The sequence below is a fragment of the Hylobates moloch genome, unplaced genomic scaffold, assembly GCF_009828535.3.
Source record: "Hylobates moloch isolate HMO894 unplaced genomic scaffold, HMol_V3 SCAFFOLD_14, whole genome shotgun sequence".
NCBI classification, from domain to species: Eukaryota; Metazoa; Chordata; class Mammalia; order Primates; family Hylobatidae; genus Hylobates; species Hylobates moloch.
Window position 1 is genome coordinate 82,960,532 of NW_026652289.1, and position 22,024 is coordinate 82,982,555.

General features: G+C 46.5%; 2 protein-coding genes across 3 annotated transcripts in view; one reads left to right on the top strand and one right to left on the bottom strand.

The window, feature by feature from the left end:
• Window positions 1-2,935: 2,935 nt before the first annotated feature.
• Window positions 2,936-16,774, top strand: LOC116481763 (golgin subfamily A member 8M-like). 2 transcript variants are annotated; one of them, XM_058427564.1, is made up of 19 exons: window positions 2,936-3,069; window positions 4,750-4,869; window positions 5,766-5,825; window positions 6,007-6,087; window positions 6,939-6,977; window positions 7,240-7,287; window positions 7,376-7,460; window positions 7,556-7,662; window positions 8,702-8,788; window positions 8,896-8,982; window positions 9,199-9,277; window positions 9,664-9,899; window positions 11,473-11,548; window positions 11,979-12,043; window positions 12,299-12,361; window positions 12,612-12,712; window positions 12,795-12,895; window positions 12,991-13,146; window positions 13,232-16,774. In XM_058427564.1, the coding sequence occupies exons 1-19, from the start codon at window positions 3,022-3,024 to the stop codon at window positions 13,405-13,407; spliced, it is 1,815 nt and encodes a 604-aa protein (XP_058283547.1). In that variant the 5' UTR covers window positions 2,936-3,021; the 3' UTR covers window positions 13,408-16,774. The 2 variants fall into 2 exon arrangements, with proteins under 2 accessions (XP_058283547.1, XP_058283548.1); XM_058427565.1 differs by lacking the exon at window positions 12,299-12,361.
• The window catches only part of LOC131381164 (dynamin-1-like), a 17,000-nt gene continuing 10,879 nt past the window's right edge, over window positions 15,904-22,024 (bottom strand). Inside the window, exon 5 of the mRNA XM_058427566.1 lies at window positions 15,904-15,997. Coding sequence (XP_058283549.1) covers window positions 15,941-15,997 — 57 coding nt within the window. The 3' untranslated portion in view covers window positions 15,904-15,940. The remainder of the gene's footprint in view (window positions 15,998-22,024) is intronic.

Genomic DNA, 22,024 nt, shown 5'->3' on the forward strand with positions numbered 1-22,024 from the left:
GAGGGAATGTATGCTGATTCCTAATTGTTATCCTCCATCCTTCTATCTTATCTCCCGGTGCAATCATAAATGATGCCTGGATGACTACTCCATTCCTCTGGATGTAAAATCTACCTTCTCTTGCCTGAGGTAGATATGTTTGTTTGGGTTCTGTTTGAGGAGATGGGGCCAGCAGTGTGTTTCAGGGCCTGTAAAATGTGTTCTCTATACGGGCTTTTGGTTAATCTCTGTTTTCAGTCTTGTCTATCAGTCCCACTCTCGGGGGTACCTCACGTCTGAGTCTAGAACCTTTCCAGGTTGCTGTGGGACAAATTAGCCCCTTGTTCTCGGTATCCCCCTGACCTCCACCTTTGTTTGCTTCGCTCCGTTAATTAACCATTTTCCATTTACTGTCATTGTCTAATGAAGATGAATTCTCTTCTGTTGGTAACCCCATTCCTTTTTTGTAATTGTGTGCTTATACAATGTTTATTCTTCAGTGTATTTCTATTGGAGCCTCAGGACAAAGAGGAGATGGTGAAAATATGTGTTCAGTGTTCAGTTTTCCTTCTGTAAGACATCTGCAACTTGTGTTTTTCACTGAATGGATCATGGACTTAATGCATGTAGAGCTACTTTGTTTTTCATGATTGTGCCTTCAATTATACTTAGAAATATAATTTGTGAATTGCCTGATGAAATTTTCCTAATTTTGAATCATCTTTACATTCCTATAATAAACACTGTTAGAATGGCTATGGTAATATTTTATTTTTGCGTTTTTACTTCTGTATTAAATAAGATTATAGTTTTGTTTGTTTCCTTTAAGGCTGTTATTTCATTTCAGCATCAAGGGTATGCAGGGCTGAGTTGGGAAGCTTTACATCTTTTTTCTAAGATCTAGGATGTAGATCTGGTTTACACAGTAATTTTCAACTGCAGGAGTATTTTGCCTCCTATGGGACATTTGGAAATATCTGGAGACATTTTTTGTGGTCACAACTGGCCATGGTCGGGAGGTCTTGTTGGCATCCTGTGGGTAGAGGGAATGTTACTAAATGTCCGTCAACACACCAGGAGAACCCTCCACAAAGAATTATCTGGCCCAATATATCAATATTGCTGAGGCTGACAAATTCTGGTTTAAATAAATATCCAATTTGGAGGATGAGTCTTTGTCTTTTTCCTTCTTCTGCGTATTGGTCTCCAGATTTTCCACTTTGTCAGTTAGTTTTCGTAACGGTAGATTCTTAAAAAAAAATGAACACTTCGGCCGGGTGCGGTGGCTCATGCCTGTAATCCCAGCACTTTGGGAGGCCGAGGCGGGCAGATCACGAATCGAGACCATCCTGGCTAACACGGTGAAATCTCGTCTCTACTAAGCCAAAATACAAAAAATTAGCCAGGCGTGGTGGCAGACACCTGTAGTCCCAGCTACTCGGGAGGCTGAGGCAGGAGAATGGCGTGAATCCAGGAGGCGGAGCTTGCAGTGAGCCAAGATCGCGCCACTGCACTCCAAAGTGGGTGACAGAGCGAGACTCGGTCTCAAAAAAAAAAAAAAAAGAACATGTCATCCATACTTCTAAGGTGTTCTAAAGTTGTGTAAACTTTTCACTTTTTGCATCATATTCACATGTGGCTATGTGCCCTTTTCTCTTAAAAGTTTTCTTTATCTTGATTACTTATCAGAGGCTGGACTGTTTTATTATCTCAGTCTTTTGAAGGAATCCTTCAGTTTTATTTTTTAAATCTAGAGGTGTTTCTTTTTACTTTTTCCTTATGTCTTAGTTATTTCCCCCTTTTTGTTTATTTTGCTTTTCCTAGATTAGTGGATTAATGTAATTTAAATAGCTTTTTAAACAGACATGTAAGGGTATATACATTTTCTTCGGGTGCTGTTTGACTTTGTTGCACAAGCTTTAATATCTATTTTTTAATAGTTTGTATTTTCTAAATTATTTTATTGCATCTTTTGTTCACATTGCTCTTACTATTACATTTTTTATTTTAATTAATTAATTAATTAATTTATTGAGATGGAGTCTTGCTCTGTAGCCCAGGCTGGAGTGCAGTGGCATGATCTTGGCTCATTGCAAGCTCCACCTCCTGGGTTCATGTCATTCTCCTGCCTCAGCCTCCCAAGTAGCTGAGACTAGAGTTGCCTGCCAACACGTCCGGCCTTTTTTGTATTTTTAGTAGAGATGGGGTTTCACCATGTTAGCCAGGATGGTCTCGATCTCCTGACCTCATGATCCACCCACCTTGGGCTCTCAAAGTCCCAGAATTACAGGCATGAGCCACTGCACCTGACCCAAAAGCTTTGTGTTTTTACAGATGTTAGACATGTTTCTTGTTTAAGAAAAAAAAATCTTAACAAAAATGTAGGAGAATAAGAGAAACATTTTTCCAAAAAAGAGAAATCATTGTGATTATTTGATCTTATTAGAATGTTGGATAATATAGTCTGCTTCATTAATCATCAAACATGCTATGGATTTTCCATTTTTATAGGATCTGTAGCTCAGTTAAGGTAATACTGGTAATTTTTGTACTGTAATCGAAGATGAAAAATACAGGCCAAAATCATAGACCTTGCATAGAAGCTGGATAATGAAGACAGCTATGGAGAAAAACATAGATACACATGGACACACACATATATATAAAGTATACACACATATTTTTTAAAGTTTTAAAGCTTTTAAAGCAAAAGCCGGCCCCTCTTCTCTTCCAGAGTGGGAGGCCTCTCCCCTCTCTTAGAGTGGGTGGGAATAGTGGTTGCATGGGCAGCTTTCCTTGTGAGCCACAGGTCCCTCTGGACACACTGCTGTCTAGCCATGCCCCCTTCCCCTTTATCTTTTTCATTGACCAATGGGCTTGGAGCATTAAGTCCACGCCCCTATTCCGCATTCTACTGGGGCCTTGGTTACGCCTCCTCTGGCTCAGTCACACAGCTGCCTGGTAGGTGACTGGAGGTGTTGTTCGCTGCTCACTGGGATTTTGCTGAAGTGGCCCCAACCCTGCCTCCCTCCCCACCCTGTGATGGCAGAAGAAACTCAACAGAACAAATTGGCTGCAGCCAAGAAAAAGGTAAAAACGCACTAGGTCATAGCCCCCCAACCCAGCCACAGATCCCCTCTGATGACCAGACCCCTGCCAGAGTCCATATGACTCCTGAGGCACACTGGACTGGGCCCCCAACCCTGGTGCCTCTGGGATACCCCCACCAAAGTTTTGTCAGTCAGCCCCACCCCTTCAGCAAGCAGCCCAGTCCCTGCCCTTGCCAATCACCCCAGGGTGACTTTGGGTGGGTGGCTCCTGGGGCTCCCCACTCCATTACTGGGCCCTCATCTCCTGCCACCCCAAGCTTGATCTCCCTGGGCTCTTTGGGCTCTCATCTCCAAGGACCCAGGCCCCACCCTCGCCAGTCATCCCTGGGTGACTTTGGCCTGGTGACTCCTGTGAGTCCTGCAGCAGGGGCTGCAGACTCTGCCCTCCCCTCCTCCTGCCTCAAGGTCGACATCCCTGGGTTCTCTGCGCTGGCGTCTCCAAGGAGCTGGGTCCCAACCCTGTGTTTCCCTCCCCCATTGTGGAGCAGCAACTCGGACATTGTGCTGATGTGGTCCCTCCCCCCCCACCAGGAGGAGTGGAATGTAGTGATGTCACAATCCACCTAGGAACTGTCATTACTGCAAGACCAGCCTTTGGTCTTATGACCCAGTCCCCTAAGTGTTGTCACCCCATTTCTGATTCCTCTGGTCACAGCACAAATTTCCAGCTGCAAAGGGAATGGAGATGATGGGACCTAGGAGCAAGAGGGTTCAGGCTGCCTTACTCCCTTAACATAGACATTGACAGTGGGAAAAGCCTACACTTCCCCCATGAGCTCAAAACATTGACAGTGTCTCTGGGTGGCAATGGGAGAATGGGTTTGGTTTGGTTTTCTCCCAGGCTTCTACTTTCCAGAGAGATTTCAACATGTTTTTCTCAGTTCTCCACCTCATATTCTAATTCTCCATGGTTCTGGGACCAGACTGCCCTTCAGTCAGTGGTCTCTGAAGTGAGATTTGCTCATCTTCTGTGGAATAGATCTTGGGAAACTGAACTTGACAGCTTGAATCTTCCTCATATCATCACAACCTTGGGTACTTTAAGTGCCACAGGATAAATGTGGGACATCTTTCTGAAGCATCAGTTTCCCTTGATTCTCTTGAGATCAAGAGAAAAAACATGAATGTCCTTAGGGATGACAGTCACATAGGTTTCTAAGAGTATACCAGACTTCTCTCTGAAATGAGGCTTGGTTTGTCCTCTTTCTGATAAATTCCCAGATTTAACAAAAAGGCTGCCTTCTGCCATGAGGACACATTGATATAAAAGTTTGAGAGGTACTGGTGCACTTCTTCACACTGACAGACACGTGTGAGAATGTATGACTCTAAACCACACGGCATACAGTTCCTGCCTACTTAATGTTTACTTTTCTACCTCTGCCTCTGGTTTTGGCCCCTGGCAGCTGCTGATTCTTGGCAAAACCTCAGAGCTTGGAGTCAGAAGACTGAGTTTCAAAGTCCCAGTATCGCCTTTTTCTTTTTTCTAGCCACGATATCAATCCCTCTCAGTCACTAAATGATTGTGACAACACCTTGTACTGTTGTTGGTGTCCTCACATCAGATGGTGTATAAGAGTATTTTGTAAAAATTGTAAAGGAGGATGTGGCTGTAGGGGCTGACAGTTCTCATGAGTATTACTGCTCTTCTTTCCCACAGTTTAAAGAATATTGGCAGAGAAACAGCTGTAGAGTTACAGCAGGAGCGAAGAGGAACAGGAAAACAAATGGCAGTATCCCTGAGGCAGCCACTTCTAGTGGTTGCCAGTCACCTGGGGATGTGAGTCTTGGCTGGCCAGGCTCCTGGGGACAGGGGGCCCAAGGGGCAGTAGAGGATAATTGCTAAGATTGTGGATGGACTGTTATGTACCGATTAAGAATTCTGGGTTTGGCCGGGTGTGGTGGCTCACGCCTCTAATCCCAGCACTTTGGGAGACCGAGGCAGGCAGATCACGAGGTCAGGAGATTGAGACCATCCTGGCTAACATGGTGAAACCCCGTCTCTACTAAAAAATACAAAGAAACTTGCCAGGCATGGTGGCGGGCGCCTGTAGTTCCAGCTACTCAGGAGGCTGAGGCAGGAGAATGGCATGAACCTAGGAGGCAGAGCTTGCAGTGAGCCGAGATTGTGCCACTGCACTCCAGCCTGGGAGACAGAGCGAGACTTTGTCTCAAAAAAAAAAGGAATTCTGGGTTTGAATCCTGCCTCTCCGCCTCTCCGTCTGGGAGGGATATGATTTACGGCAAGTTGCTTGAGCTCTTTGGGCCTCTCTTTTTCCATCTGTATAACAGAGGTGGTATTGTTTGACTTCCATTTGTGAAGTTTAAATGAGATTTGTTATTGTTGTTTTTATGTTAATCCCTAGTACATAGTACATGGCCTGCTGTAAACACCCAGGACACCCAGCATTGCTGTTTGATTTTCCTCATCTCCAGTCTCAAGGGGAAGCCAGGACAATGAGAGCAGTCACTTGCCATCAGGAGTCATTGAAAGGGCCCCTGGGTGGGATGGTGGGGAGATAAGAACTGTGAGAGAAGTTGGCACAGAGTTATGGGACAAAGGTCCAAGATAGGCAGAAAAGAAAATGTTGCCAGTTGATGGGGAAGAAAGGAAGTCAGAGGGCTCAGACACTGAGGGGGATAGAACATCTCCATATGCACTCTCATCTCTTGTAGTCAGCAACAGCTTTCCACGGGGAGGGCCCTACGTCATCGGCTACCCTGAAGGATCTGGAGGTAAGAGGCTCTGGGTGGAGGTGCAGTGACCCTGCAGGCCAGCCCTCCAACCTCCTGACACAGAGGGGACTGGGTGCTCCTCTGCCAGCTGAGACAGCCCACACACCCCAGCCCTAATGATTGTTCTCTCTACCTCTCCCCAAACTCCTGCTCCACCTCCTCCTCTCTGCATGCGCCTCAGAGCCCGTGCCAAGAACCGGCAGTAGTCCGGGATTCAAGGTCCGTAAAAGTCAATGAACTGAAGAACACCATCAAATCTTTGGTAAGAGTTCAGTGGGGTCCCCTGATTCCATGCTGCCAATCCTGGCCTAGTTTCCCCTTAGGGCCCTGAAGAAAGAGCTGGGGGCCCCTGGTGCCAAGGGTAAATAGGGAGCTGGGGTGCCCAGGCCTCACCTGGAGGGACCCCAGAGCATGCAGCGTGGCTTTTCTTTTGCTGCCGTCTTTGCCGACTCTCTCCTCTCCATACATCCCTTCTCGAGTCCTTGCTACACACGCCCTGGCGTTGTTGCCTCTCGGGGAATTGCTACCCTGACTGGTTGTCAGGGGCCCTGTATTTCTGCTGTGACTCAGTCCCTAATTTGATCTTCGATTCTGGACAAGCCACCTCTCCTTTTTGGGCTTGTGTTTCCCGAGGAGGTAGTGAGTATCAAAGGTCTCTGTTAGCTCTGAGAGTCCGAGATTTAAAGGCCCCCTAGAATGGAAACCTCAGGGCCAAGGGCTCTGTCTGTCCTTTTCCATCCTATATCTGCTGTGAAGAACCGTACCTGGCCCACATGTGCTCATTAAATGTTTATTGAATGAACGCACTTTTCTAAATCCCAAGCTGCCAGAAGGAGGGGACTTTCTCAAACTCCATCTCTAGGGGTTTATGTTACTGTCCTCTCAAGAGAGTCCTGATTCAGACTTTGAGTTCTGTGGCTGTGGGCAAAAACCAACAAAGACCCAAATCCTCTGTCCTTGGGAGCTTGAGGAGAGTTTACCGGTTCATGTTCCCATTATGTCTGAGAACTTTGCCTTTAAAATCCATTCCTGGCCCCTGCCTACCGCTTCCTGGTCTGGGGAATAGAGTTGAGAGGGCCACCCTCCATCACCTTAATTTGACTCTCCCCACAGAAACAACAGAATAAAGACCTGGAACATCAACTGGAAGAAGTAACGTGATTTCCTTTCCTCGTGACATGACTGCTGGGTTTGGGGGGCACTCAGACATAGAGGCCTCAGTCTCATCTCACCCACTCCCAGCCTGGGGAAGAAGGCTCACTCCTCACATTCCACCCCATCCCCACAGGGCCTCTCATAACCTGGTCCCATGGGTGGGCCTGTCCTGGGGCATTGGTGGCATTCTGGGGGCATGTCTCTTGCTGTGCCGTCTCTGCCTCCCCCTGGTAAGAGCTCTGTCTTCCTCTTCCTATAGGAAAAGAAAGAAAACAACAGGAGACACAAAGCCGAAAGGGGCCTAGAAGTGAGTGGAGGGTGTGAAGTTTCCTCCTGTCCTCCCAAGAATGTTTCTTTCCTTCTCTTTCAGCACTTGCTTGGTTTTTCTCCCAAAGGTTCAAATCCACCTATTGAACGTAGAAAAAGAGAAATTACACGCGGACCTGTGTCGCACGAAAAGTCTTCTCAGACACTTTGAAGGTAGGAATCTGGGCACCCTGTCATCCTGCAACCTGGCACTTTGACAGGTCTTCAGGGGGAGTCCTTTGGGCCCCATCTCAACTCTCTCATTGCAGAAGAGTCCAAGAATCTGGCAGGCCACCTGCAATGCTCATCACAGTGTATAGGAGAGTTGGAGCGGGCTCTCTCTGCTGTCGCCACCAAACAGAAGAAGGATATCAGTGTGAGTTCAACCACTTGCCCTGTCCCCTGGGTGCCCGGCTTCACAGATGGAGGCGTGAGCCTAAAGGTCCCTTCTGCAGGATGGAGTGTCCTGCCCAGAAGGCAGCATGGTCATTTCTCGCTGCTCTTGTTTATGGTTGTTAGAGGCAGCACGGGGCTGAGTCAGCTGCCGTGGGTGAGTTGGGGGGCACTGTGGGGAGTGAGCACTGGACACAGAGCTTGGAGGCCAAGTGCCTGCCCTGCCCTTACCTGGCTGTGGTCTTGGGCAAGTCCTAGGTGGGGTATTGGGTACTTGTACTGTGAAGGTACAGAAGAGTACCTTTAGTGTGTTACCATTTCTGTAGAGAGGGGAAATGCGTGTGTGTGCACCTGTTTGTGTACGTACTATGATAATAGACATAAAACATGTCTGAGAGGGTTCATAAAAAATTCAGGAGAGAGCAAGAGGGTAGCTGGGAGATACTTTCTTTCTGTACCTTCTGAGTTTTGGACTATGCGAATGTATCATCGTTTCAAAAAGTGAACAAAAGATTAATTTTCCCCTTCCTATCTGTGCCCCCACCCCCAGCAAGAAAAATGGGCTTAGAGAATCAGATAGAACTGGGTGTTCAAATCCCAGCTCTGCCTAAGTGATCTTAGGCAAGCACTCAACCTCAAATACTCCATGTTTTTTCATCTACACAATAGAGGTGATCATAGTAACTGTCTCCTATGGTGGTTGCGAGGATTAAATGGGATTGCTAGCATCATACCTGGTGAAGCACTCCATAAACGTTCAAACAGTGGTAATAATAATAATATTAATAATAGCAATATTATCTGATCTCTCTGGGCCTCTGTTAGCCAGCTGTAAATTCAATCTCTTTCCCTGTCCCTTCCAACTTTTCTGAGTTCTTTTCAAAACCAGACTACGGGCTCGGAAATGCCTTGATCTTTGTTGACCGAGTTGTTTATTGAGCCTAGCCCTGGCCCTTTTAAGGGGCACTGTGTGGAATGGCCTGGGCTCCCCAGATCGAAACTTCTCACTCTTCACCATCCAGTTCTCGAGCCGCAGTAGAGAACTTAGCCGGTGGCAGTTACAGCAGTCCAAAGAGGAGAAGGCACGGCTGAAAACACAGCTAACACGGGTGAGGTTTTGCAGAGGGAGGGATGTGGAAGGAAGATGACCCCAGGTGGCCAGGAGCAGGTGAGGACCAGTGACAGCCCTTCCTAACTTCTGTGCCCATTCTTGCAGTTGAAGGAGTTGCTGACCAAAGTCCAATTAGAACGAGATCAATATGCTCATCAAATAGAAGGAGAGAGGGACCGGTGGCAGCAGAGGGTAAGAAAAATGTCGCAGGAGGTGAGATCTGACCCTTCAGACACCCCACCTTAGATAGGTCACTGGATCTTTCTGGGCATCTGTAAAATGAGAATAGTACAGCCAGAGGTGGTCATGGGTCTGGGCTTTGTGGAGGTGGGGGCAGAGAGGGAGAGGGGAGCCTGCCCAGCCACCAGCCCCTCTCTCCAGGGCCCTTTCCCCCTGTGCTTTGGGCAGATTGACATATTGAAGAACGAAAAAAGGCGTTATATGCGTCAGGTAGAGGAGCTGGAGTCCAAACTCAAAAATGAGATGGGTAAGATGGGGCTGGCATGACCTGGGAGCAGGACTGGCATCAGAGGGCTGTGGGGGTGGCTTAGAATACCCTAGGGAGGTGGGTGGATGGAAGGGAGAGGGAGGCAGAGGGAAAGAGGTCTGTGCCAGGAGACGGCAAGTCTTGTCATCTCCATGAGCCTCAGTGTCCCTATCAGCAAAGGGGGCCCATTGTCAGCAACCCACAGTTCTCTCTATCTGAAAGTGGCTTTGAAGACTGGCTACCATCCGGGTGCAAGGAATCATTAGCAGCAAGGCCAAGTTTGGGGAGCCTGAGAGGAGCTGTGCACCAAGAGGGGGGTTTTTGTTTTGTTTTGTTTTGTTTTGTTTGAGAATCCAGAGGCCCTTATTGTCTGCTTCCTTTCTCAGCTGAACCCCTGCCCCGAGAGCCCCCAGCAGTGCCCTCTGAGGTGGAGCTGCAGCACCTGAGGAAGCAACTCGAGAGAGTGGCAGGAGAGCTCCAGGCCCAGGTCGAAAAGAATCATCGCATAAGTCTCCTGAACCGGGTCCAAGAAGAGAGAATTCGAGAGCAGGAGGAGAGGCTTCAGGAACAGCAGGAGAGGCTTCAGCAGCTGGCCAAGCCACAGAGCGTCTTCGAGGAGCTGGTGCGATGCCCCAGCTGGGGAGCGTGCCCTCCTCCCTAGCCCTCCGGGCCTTTGTTTCCCCACCTCTAAAATGGGGCAGTGTAGCCCTCACGTGAAATGTTACTTCTAAAGGCACCTGTGAACCAGGTGGCTGTGGGAGAGAGGGGATGATTTTTCTAACCTGCCTCCACCCTTCCTGGTGCCATGGGAGGCAGACACCAAGTTCTGGGGTCCCCAGCTGCAGTGGGTGGCTGCTGATTGCTTCCCTCTGTTCTGAACAATGAGAACAAGAGTGCACTGCAGTTGCAGCAGCAAGTAAAGGAGCTACAGGAGAAGCTGGATGAGGTGAAGGAGACGGAAACCTCCACCCCATCCAAAAAGGGCTGGGAGGCGGGCACTAGCCTCTGGGGAGGGGAAGTGCCAGGCAAGAGGCAGCTCCAGCCTGGGGGCTGGTGACCACAGCACCCCCCAGGGCAGTCCTGTGGCTGTTTCTTGCTTCCTGCCCTCTCACTTTTAGAGGTGGGTAGCCCTGGGCTCCCCCCAGGTCTGGACATCATCATCCCAGCTAGAGGCATGGAGCCCCCCAATCAAAGGGGAAGAGACAGTGGTATAACAGGCTCCTTATGCCAGGTGCTGTGGCTCACGCCTATAATCCCAGCACTTTGGGAGGCTGAGGCAGGAGAATCACTTGAGGTCGGGAGTTTGAGATCAGCCTGGCCAATGTGGTAAAACCTCATCTCTACTAAAATTACAAAAAAAAAAAAAAAATTAGTGGGACATGGTGCACGTGCCTGTAATTCCACCTACTCAGGAGGCTGAGGCACCAGAATTGCTTCAACCCAGGAGGTGGAGGTTGCAGTGAGCTGAGATTGCACCACTGCACTCCAGCCTGGGCCACAGAGTGACACTCTTGTCTCAAAACAAAACAAAAAGACTCCTTAGATTAAAACTGGATTCCAGCCTCCGTTCCACTGGTCACCATTCAAGTACTTTGCATCTCTAAGTCTCTGTTTCTTTAACTTCAAAAGGAAGTCAGCATTTTCCTTACAGAGGTGCTGAGGATTAAATGAGAAGAGGGTATGAGATTTGAGGCTGGGGAAGGAGGCACGGGGTTCTAGGAAAGCGAGGCAGTCACTTAGGCCTGGAGTAAGGAGACAGGGGCCTGGGCAGCCGACAGAGCCCCCACAGTGCCCTCCCTACCCTATTAATGGGCCCAGAATCTGGAAACCAGCCACCACGTGCCCGCACACCCAGGGTCTTCCTGCAGGTGGAGCTGAAGAGCCAAGAGGCTCAGAGTCTGCAGCAGCAGCCAGACCTTTACCTGGGCCACCTGCAGCAGTACGTGGCCACCTATCAGCAGCAGGTGGCCACCTATCAGCAGCTGACCTCTGAGAAGGAGGTGCTGCACAGGCAGTGACTGCAGCAGACCCAGCTAACGAACCAGCTGCAGCAGCAGGAAGCTTGGGGCAGAGCGGTGGCCAAGATGGCCCGCCAAAAGTTGCAGGAGACCCAGGAGAGGGAGCTGCAAGGATGGGGCTGTGAGGGGGACGACCTGGCAAACTCCATCCCTTCTCACTCTTTCCTGGCCCCTTAGGAGCGCCTGGAAGCTGCCAGCAAGCAGAACCAGCAGCTGACAGCCCAGTTGGGCCTCATGGCTCTCCCTGGGGAAGGTACTGGAGACCGCTCAGAGGAAGAGGAGAGAGCCCCAGGAGGAAGGGGGGACTGTTAGCAGCATAGGATTGAGGAGTTGGAAGAGACCTTTAGAACAGCTGGTCACTATGCCGACCGGGTGCCTGCACTAAGTCTGGCACCAGTGTGGTGACCTCCTGTGAGCAGGGGCCACCAAGTTGCCTAAGGATGGCTGAACTGGCCCAGGTCAGAAAGGGAGCAGGTCAGAACTCCCACATCGAGCAATAGTGGGAGTGTGCCTGGGCGGAATAGCAAGATCTTGATTCTTAAAAGTAAAAATAAAGAACAGCAGCTCACTCCTCTCTGGGGAGGGGCTGGCTCAGGGTTACACAGTGAGGGTGGAGGTAGAGGTGGGCCCACGGTACCTCCCTTGTTGGGTTGTCTGAGGACCCCTCTGGCCACCCCCCACAGGAGATGGAGGAGAACCTCAGCCCATGCCGAGCGTCCCAGAGGACCTGGAGAGCGGGGAGGCCACGGTGAGCCTGACTCCCCCTGCACCCACTTTGCCACCTTCCTCTGTGGTCCCTCCAAGACCCCTTTATGCTCTTAGATTCCCTGCCTTCTGATTTCTCTGGACCCTCACCCCTTCCGAGAGCCAGTGGTCAGACACCATTTCACCTGTGACCAACAGGTGCACTCTCTGAGGCCCCAAGGGAAGGGGCTGCGCTCCAACTCTCTGCCCCATTTCTTCTGTGTATGCCCCTACAAGAATGCTCACATCTTGCCCTCAGGTGGCATTTTTCAAGTCCACTGGAGCCAGTGCCCAGGAGGAGCAGGCACGGTTACGAGAGCAGGTGAAAGAGCAGAGGGTGTGCTGCCAGCGCCTGGCTCACCTGGTGGCCTCGGCCCAGAAGGAGCCAGAGGCAGTGGTCCCAGCCCCAGGGACTGGGGGCGAGTCTGTGAGTGGGGAGACCCACCGGGTCCTGCAGGAACTCATGGAGAAGCTGGCCCACGCCAGGACTCCCCTCCGCCTTCTCCATGACTTGAAAACGCCACCTGAGGGCAGGTCACTGCCGAGATGTGACCACAATATTTTGGCTCCAGAGCAGCTTTATGGACCACCCGGAGGAGAAGGCAGACCTGAGTGAGCTGGTGAAGAAACAAGAAATACGATCCATCCAGTACTGGCGAGAGAGATGCCATCAGTGAGTGGGAGGCCAGGGCACGGCACGGGGAGCTGCAGGGCCGTCAGAGGGGCCCCAGTGTCTGAGCCCTGTCCTCCCGCAGGAAAACCCATCACCTTTTAATGGAGCCAGGGGGCCATGCCAAAGATGCGGCACTGGGAGGAGGAGATCATGAGGCTGGCCCAGGACAGGGAGGAGATGAAGGTAGGGTGTGCAACATCTCTGTGGGGGTGGGGGTGGGGGTGGGTGTGAGGGTGGGCGCAGGCAGTGGCATGACAGCTGAGCACCCCTCCCTCCAGGTGAAGCTGCTGGAGCTGCAGCAGATGGTATCGGGGCCTGTCGCGACGACAACAATGGGCACAGAAAATTCCTGGCTGCTGCCCAGAACCCTGCTGATGAGCCCGGTCCAGGAGCCCCAGCCCCCCAGGAGCTTGGGGCTGCAGACAAGCATGGTGGTGAGTAGAGCCCTCAGGCGGGGTGGGCAGGAAGGAAGAGGGGGGCTCCCACTGTGCTCAGATCCCTGCCTCCCTCTCTCCAAAGATCTTTGTGAGGTGAGCCTCACCTCCTCTGCGCAAGGAGAGGCCAGGGAGGGTCCTCCCTGTGACAACCCTACTGCACAGCCGATCGTGCGGGACCACCAGGAGCACCCAGGCTGGGGCAGCAACGGCTGTCTTCCATTCTTTTGCTGGGCTTGGCTGCCGACAAGAAGGAGATAAACATCATGATTATCAAAGAGCTGGCCAAGAAATTTTTGAATAAGAAACCAAGTTATGGGGTTAATCTCCGACACAATTCGTTTAGTTCATTTGAATGTTAGAGCCACTCATGATTATTTGTGTTTCTATTTTATAGTTTAAGTTTATTTGTAAAATGTTAAAAGAGAGTGGGTCTCTGTGGCTTTCACTGATGTTCACTCTGGCATCCTTTAGTATTTTTCTCTTTTAATTTCATAATTGTAGGTCATTAGCATGCATATCGAGTTTGCCCTTATGTGGTGGGAGTTCAAACACGCAAAGACCCAGTCTTTGCACAAAACTGTTCTCGTTGGTTTGGAATAGGCTGCCATGCTTTTTTAATGTTATTGCAGCATGTATATTCATTACAGAATTCAGATAAAATTTGCCTATGTTCTGCTAGTGTTTGATCTAAATCACAGTGAGCTCTTCATTAGCTCAATATGTGGTTTGCCCCCAAGTGTGCCCTGTTTATTACTTTGTAATATGCCACTATGAGTACTGACATTTAGAGTTGTTCAAAGGCCGAGAACTGGAAACAGCCTTTCCTCCATTTTCTGTGTATTGGTGATGGGAGTCATAACCTTTTGGGGGAGCTTTTTAAATCCCACAGAAGAGGAAAGTGGCCTGCTCTGGCAGGTATGTGCAGGATAGAGTGTGTTTCATCTGTTCCGGTGCCAAGAATTAGCGCTGTATTATGGTGATTCCCTTAGGATTTGTATGTGCTCTGGGCTCATGAAGATACTGCATCATGAGCTGCAGCAGTTGTACTCTTTTTCGAAGACCTAAAAAGGGATTATTTCTGAGGAATGAAAGGTTCCCATCATTGACTGTGGATGCGGAAAACCTTTCCTAGCTTAGAGCATTTGTATCTATAATACGTTTTAAAGTCAGAGTTCATGTTACCTGTTTTAATCACATGACTACATGCCTCAGTACACAAAAGGGCACTGGTTGGCATTCTTCTTAATGTATTTAGTGAAGATCATAAGAAATCCTTTATGAGTTCAAATGTCCCTGGAACAGGCATACAGGCTCTAGTCAAGAATGAATTAGAGTGAAGGAAAGCTGTGTGACGCCTGGCATTCCTCTCTGTTCACGGAGCTTCTTTGAGGCTTGAACACTGATTTTACCATCTAGACCTCTCTGGCTAATACCTATTCGTCAACCACCTTGGTTACTCTGACATAGGAATTTACTTCTTTTCTTTGAATGGAAAACACTTTAAAAAATAATAAGAAACATTATTATAAACTAATATGTGTGAGAGTACTTAGTTGAAACAAAAAGGAATTTTAGTAGACAGTATTATACTATCTTTGAAAATCAAGGAGGTTTATGAAACTTAAAATTTTTACAAACTGCAGTGCAATCTACTGTTTGTGAATGTCCATGTATTATCAGGAAACGTGTCTATACAATCACACAGTTATATTTTCTTACAAACTTCTTTACAAAGAGTGAAATATGTTTCTGTACCTCTCGGTTTCAGTTAGGGATATGTTTTGTGCAATATTTCTGTGACTGTGCCTATGCGTGATGAATGAATGCATTTCAGTCACATATTGCCTAAATCATAACTTGATGATGCTTGGGAAAGACTCAACAGTTCAAACTTCATGAAGTTCTAATGTCTGTGTTCCAGAACACATCACATTATTAGGAGGTAGGGAGATATGTATGTGTGCTCCCCGGGGTGGGGAGTTCTAGTTACTAGACCATCTCCGTATTTAGCATTTGGCATCCTCCTGATACTTCTATGACATTAACAGGAGAGCAACAATATGATTTAACCAATGGAATAACAGATTTGCCGGCATTCACTGAACGAGGGCAAATATTCGGTCCTTGTGACTTCAACTGACTCTTCCAAATTTTATGAATGTATCAATGTATTAGATAAACCCAGTTTCAGAATGCTAAAGAAAAAATGTTAGATCAAATAATGCGGCTTATTAAGAGTGGTACAATTTCTAGCCCGTGGGTTTAAAATGCACTTAAAGTCCTGTTCTTGCCTTTTATTTTCTGAACTTGCCGCTTTTGCATTCTTTGAGTTCAGTTTAAAGACAGTTACTTTAAGAGCATTTTAAACCCTCGGGCTAGAAATCAGACCGCTGTTAATTAGCCACATTATTTGGTCTAACGTTTTTTCTTTTAGCATTCTGAAACTGGGTTTATCTAATACATTGATAAATTATTTCAAAGGTACTTTTATCTTTGAAATCACTTCACTTTTACCGTGATGAATATCAGTGACTAGGAATGACCTTCAGATAGCTTTTAGCATCTGTAACCAATCTGAGAATAATGTGTTCATCAGGTGCCTATGGATTAAATCACACACTGGCATATTTAAGCTGAAGGTCAGTCTGGAAAATAAATTTACTAGATTGACGGAAATACCACTCTTTGTGTAGGTATTTGTCATATATTTAAGAAAAAGCTAAAAAGAATGGAAATTGTATGACAATAACTTAAGTCTTTCTTCAAAGTGCATGCCGTCTTTTGAGATACCTCATTCAGCCGAGTATTTGTGCTCTTCCTCATTCAGTGTAAGGCAGCTCTCAGTTTGCTTCGAAGGCAACATTGGATGGTTAGAGTTCATCAGAAACATAGAATTTTAAAATGTGAGTTGCACTGAATACATTTTAATTTCTGTAGGAAAATCAAAACACCTATTTAAAGACTGCAGTATGTAATAATTATTTTAAAAGTATTTGATTAAACCTGATAGATTTTCCAGAAATGAAAAAATGTCAGCTCTAAACCCAAAGCTGAATTTTAGAAAATTTGAAAATGTAAATCAGTCCTACCCATAATATAGTTTCTCTAAAACTTTATCTTGAAGAGTTATTTTAAAATAATATAACTATTAAAAAATGTAACTGCTATCTTAATGTTCTGAAATAAGTTAAAACATTTTAAAATGTGAATACTGTAGTAAAAGAGAAAGAAACGGTGGGAAGGAAAAGCAGAGAAAGAAAAGCCAATTCCAGTCCAAAGCTTTATTTTCCAAGTTTTCTTAGAATGAATTTTACTAATTTATGAATTCTTGTAAACAGAATGTGTAATGGAAATACTGAAAGATTTTTCCCTAGAGTGGCATTATTGACTGCTGGTGTGATGCTACTGTAATGTAATAAATTATTAAATTGTTTCAAAGTGTTGTTTTTGCCTTAAAATTTTATTTTGCGTTTCCTGAAAACTATAGTATTAAAGGTATTGATACTGTGCAAATGCTGGGCATGCTTGCCATGAGATAATGTGTTTCATTTTTACAAAATTGTAATATAACTATGCAAGTGTTTATTAAAAGAACACAAAATAAAAAAGTTATGGGATTAAAAAAGTTGTGGGGTGAAAAAGTTATGGGATAAACAATGTAAAAAAGTTGTGGCAAAACAACTTGTGGGAAAAAAGTAGAAAAAAGTTTTATGAAAAGTTACAAAAAAAAGTTATGGAAAAGAAGTTACGGGATTTTTAAAAAAAGTCAGGGAATAAAAATAAAAATTAAAAGCAGGCCCCTGTCAGCAAAGCCTGGAGAAGTGGGGCTGGAGTCTCCACCACCACCATGTCCCTACCACCCCTTCCCAGGTACCCCTTTACAATTAGGGTAGCAGGACAAGACCTCTGTCTAATGGGGAAAGACAAACAGACCCTTTGCCACCTTGACCAGGGCTGAGTCCCTAAATTTCTGGATGATGATGATTGTTATTTAAGAGCCAGAGGCTGGTGAAGTTGGTTTGTTTGGAGGAGGCCTGATGGCCCCCTTACTCTCACCATAGCAACTTTTCCCTCAGGGGGGCTCCCATCTTCTTATTCAGAGAGATAGCTGAGGCAGGAAAGTGGGGCTAACGGACCAGCGAGGGCATGGGCTGCTGGGGTGGCCCCCCTTCCCCGGTGTACATACTGTGTCTGTGTAACATTTTGTATATTCCAGAGGGTAGGGCTGCCCCTGTATCATACCTAGCAGTGGTTGGAGCTGGCACATGGGAGGAGGTTCTAATAATTATTTGTGGCTGGGAAACTTATTTATTGCTAGCACAGGACAGAGGAAGGAGGCGGGGATGGGGTCGTGGCTCTCTGGTGGTGTGATCACAGCTTACTGCAACCTCTAACTCTCAGGCTTAAGTGATCCTCCCACCTCAGCCTCCCAGGTAGCTGGGAGTATAAGCATGCACTACTATGCCTGGCTAATTTTTAAATTTCTTTGTAGAGAAAAGGTCTTACTATGTTGTCCATGCTGGTCTTGAACTCCTGGCCTCAAGTGATTCTCCCATATTGGCCTCCCAAAGCACTGGGATTCCAGGCATGAGACCTCGCTCCTGTCCATTGGGTTTTCTCTTTATTGCTGTTTTGTTGTTGTGGTTGTTGTTTTGTTTTGTTTTGTTTTGTTTTGTGTTTTGACAGAGTCTTGGTCTGTTGTCCAGGCTGGAGTGCAGTGGTGCGATCTCGGCTCACTGCAACCTCTGCCTCCTGGTTCAAGCAATTCTCATGCCTCAGTCTGTCGAGTACCTGGGGTTACAGGCATGAGCCACTGCACCTGGCTAATTTTTCAATTTTTAGTGGAGACAGAGTTTTGCCGTGTTGGCCAGATTGGTCTTGAACTCCTGGCCTCAAACAATCTGCCCTTCTCACCCTCCCAAAGTGCTGGGATTACAGGTGTGAGCCACTGCTCCTGGTTAAGATCCCATCTCTATTTAAATAAAAAAAGAAAATTCAGATTATGTGGAATACAGAACACCAAAGGCCAAAGTTATTTACCTCTCTGGGGTAATGTGTGTAAACAATTTGATATATATCCTTTCAAGTTCATACTTGCTATGCATATACATACATATACACACATACATTGACATATTCCCCCTTCCCTGCTGTCATGCTATTAGAGTCTTCTTTTTTTTGTAGAAATTGGACCAACTCTATGTTCTTTGCTGGCCCATATTTCTCCTATTCAGTGATGTGTTACGAATGTGTGTTTAGGTCAGTTTATGCAACTCTTTAATATCATTTTAAAAGGTTAAATATACGATCATATGAAGGCATTACAATTTATTCCAACAGTTCCCTTTTGCACATTTAATAATTTCCATTGGTTTGCCAGGGAGAATATTCTCATGCCATGGCTAAATCCTTTTGTACGGCCATCCTTAATTATTCCCTGAAGATAAACTTTTAAATAAAGTTGCTAGATGAGTCTCATTTCTTAAAAAGTTCTTTTTTGGTAGTTTATATGTAACACTGTGGTTTTATATGTACTTGCAAATAGCTATAGTGCCAGTAAAAAATGTGATATAATTAAACTCTTTCATGTATGCCCAAAATATTTTGATTTAGCGCTTCAGTAAGTGCATGATTACAGTCTCTATATCTTTTGATTTACCTTTCTATCTTTACAATTTTCAGCCCAGATACTTAGAGGTCACATAGTAAATTAAGGTTTTCTTGTTTTAATAATAAAAAAAAAAAAAAAAAAAAAAAAAAAAAAAAAAAAAAAAAAAAAAAGTGGCTCTGTTCTAAACTGGAGTCCAGAAATCATGCCACTTACAAAATATGCTTTGTCTTCCAACATCAGAGTGTCTGGTAGAAGAAGGTGACTGTTCTTGGAATTTGAAAAACCTAAACAGGACAAGACAAGAATCTGGAAAATATTTCTGTTTCTGATAATATGGCTGAGTAGGTACTCTGCAAAGCCTTTCTCATAAAATAGACATGCTGGATAGTCCTTGCAAAGACATATTTGAACTTGCCAAAAAAAAAAAAAAAAATCCAGAATCTCTAAGAATGAAGATGAAGTGAAAATCAGAAGGGCTACTAAGAGAATAATGGAGAAGCAGCCCCAGTTATCAAGGGACATGTGCATGTGTTCAATAAAAAGTTTCAAACCTAAAAAAAGTTGAGAAGGCCGGGCGCGGTGGCTCATGCCTGTAATCCCAGCACTTTGGGAGGCCGAGGCGGGCGGATCACGAGGTCAGGAGATCGAGACCATCCTGGCTAACACAGCGAAACCCCGTCTCTACTAAAAATACAAAAAATTAGCCGGGCGTGGTGGTGGGCGCCTGTAGTCCCACCTACTCGGGAGGCTGAGGCAGGAGAATGGCGTCAACCCGGGAGGCGGAGCTTGCAGTGAGCCGAGATTGCGCCACTGCACTCCAGCCTGGGCGACAGAGCGAGACTCTGTCTCAAAAAAAAAAAAAAAAGTTGAGAAAAATAATATAATTGCCCTACATACATACAACATCAACAATTTTTCATTCATGGCATGGCCAGTTTTTGTTTTGTATTTTTTTTTTAAAGGTGGGCTTTTGCTGTGGTTGCCCAAGCTGGAGTGCAGTGGCATGATCTTGGCTTACTGAAACTTCTGACTCCTAGGTTCAAGTGATTCTCCTGCCTCAGCCTCCGCAGTAGCTGGGATTACAGGCACCTGTCACCACATCCGGCTAATTTTTGTATTTTTAGTAGAGATGGGGTTTCACCACGTTGGCCAGGCTGGTCTTGAACTCCTGACATCAGGTGATCCACCCACCTCGGCCTCCCAAAGTGCTGGGATTGCAGGCGAGAGCCTTTGCACCTGGCCACATCCTGTTTTGTTCCATTTGTATTCCCACTTCATTTATATACATTCCTCCTTCCTCTGAATTATTTTGAAGTAAAACCTATACATCATATCATTTTTTAATTACCTTATATGTATCTGTAGAAGACAAGAAATTTTTAAAAATAAATATACTCACAATGCCATTAAATACCAAAAAATTAATACATTCTGAAAATAGTCACAAATCCAGAGTTCACATTTTCTTGACTTTCTCATAAGTGATTTTTTTCTAGGTTATCTATTTCAATCAGACACCTGTTTGCTCATATCTACATTCCTAACTGAACAATGTCTAAAGAGGTACTTAAACCTGACATAAAATGCAAATGAGCTTATGACCAAATGCTTAGTGCAAGAAAAAACTTCAAACTGCAAGATGAGTCCCTCCAAATATAGAAAGGACCAGTATTTTAAGAGATATGTTAAACTAAAATGTTGCAGCGTAAGGAGCAGTGTAGGAAGAACCTTTAAGTCTGAAACTTACAGGTTAATTTTGTGGTCCTTCCACAACAACCTCTGGCATCTGTTTTCTCTACAATGGAGGTAACAATAGCAGCTATTTCAGAGCAGGAAAAGGCTTAGAGCAGTGCTAGAAGAGGGAGGGGGCGATATAAAGTTTAGCTATTTGTATATTGTAACAAAGCAACTTTTTTTTTTTTTTTTTTTAGTCAATAGTAGATTTCTTTTGGAAAAGTAGCAGCCTCCTGTCTGGGAACACCTGTAGTTCCACTAAGTGAACACTGATGTCTGCTAACCTTTGCCTCTATTTCTCTCAATAATATACTGTCAAGCTGTTCCTTGATTTAGCAATTTTATATACTTTTTCGTTATTTTTTTTTCCTTTCCCTTCTCCTGAGACACAGTCCCACTCTGTCGCCCAGTCTGGACTACAGCAGCGCCATCATGGCTCACTGCCACCTCCACTCCCTGGCTCAAGCAATCCTCCTACATCAGCCTTCAGAGTAGCTGGGACTACCCACCGGGCCCACCAGACCCGGCTAATTTTTATGGTTTTTGTTTTGTTTTTCCGTTAAGATACCTGGTGTCTGGTCAGGCACAGTGACTCACGCCTGCAATCCCAGCACCCCGGAAGGCGGAGTCCGGCAGATCACCTGAGGTGAGGAGCTGGAGACCAGACCGACCAACATGGGGAAACCCGGTCTCTACCAAAAAATAAAAAAATAAAAAACTAACTGGGCATGGTGGCTGACACCTGCAATCCCAGACACTCAGGAGGCTGAGGCAGGACAACCACCCAAACCAGGGAGGTGGAGGCAGTGGGGAGCCGAGACCGGGCCACTGCACTCCAGCCTGGGCAACAAGAGCGAAACTCTGCTTCAAAAAAAAAAAAAAGAGACCGGTTTCACCATGTTGCCCAGGCGGGTCTCGAACTCCTAGGCTCAAGCGATCCTTCGCGCTCCACCGTCCAGAGTCCCAGCTGGGATCACAAGCGTGAGCCACCACGCCAGGCCAATCTATTCCTTTCTGATTAATAAATTGGGCCTGTCACGGTGGCTCACGCCTGGAATCGCGCCACCCCGGGAGGCCGACATGGGCGGATCACCTGAGATCGGGAGTTTGAGATCAGCCTGACAAATATGGAGAAACTCCGTCTCTACCAAAAAAAATAAATAAATAAAAGCCAGGCATAGTGGCTCACACCTGCAATCCCAGCCACTTGGGAGGCTGAGGCAGGCGAACAAACCAAACCCGGAGGCGGAGGCCACGGGCAGCCGAGACCATGCCACTGCAGTCCAGCCAGGCAACAAGAGTGAAATTCTGCCTCAAAAAAAAAAAAAAAGAGAGAGACCAGGTTTCACCATGTTGCCCAGGCCAGTCTGGAACTCCTAGGCTCAAGCGATCCCCCACGCTCAGCCATACAAAGTCCTGGGATCAGAATCGTGAGCCACCACGCCAGGCCGATCAGTTCCTTTATGATTAATAAATTGGGTCTTGCGCGGTGGCTCACGCCTGAAATCCCAGCACCCCTGGAGGCCGAGG

Coding starts and splice junctions, on each gene's coding strand:
- LOC116481763 (XM_058427564.1), top strand. CDS start 3,022: ATGGCAGAAGAAACTCAACAGAACAAATTGGCTGCAGCCAAGAAAAAG. Junction 7,461..7,555: donor TCTTCTCAGACACTTTGAAG/GTAGGAATCTGG, acceptor CTCTCATTGCAG/AAGAGTCCAAGAATCTGGCA. Junction 12,044..12,298: donor TGGAGAGCGGGGAGGCCACG/GTGAGCCTGACT, acceptor TCTTGCCCTCAG/GTGGCATTTTTCAAGTCCAC.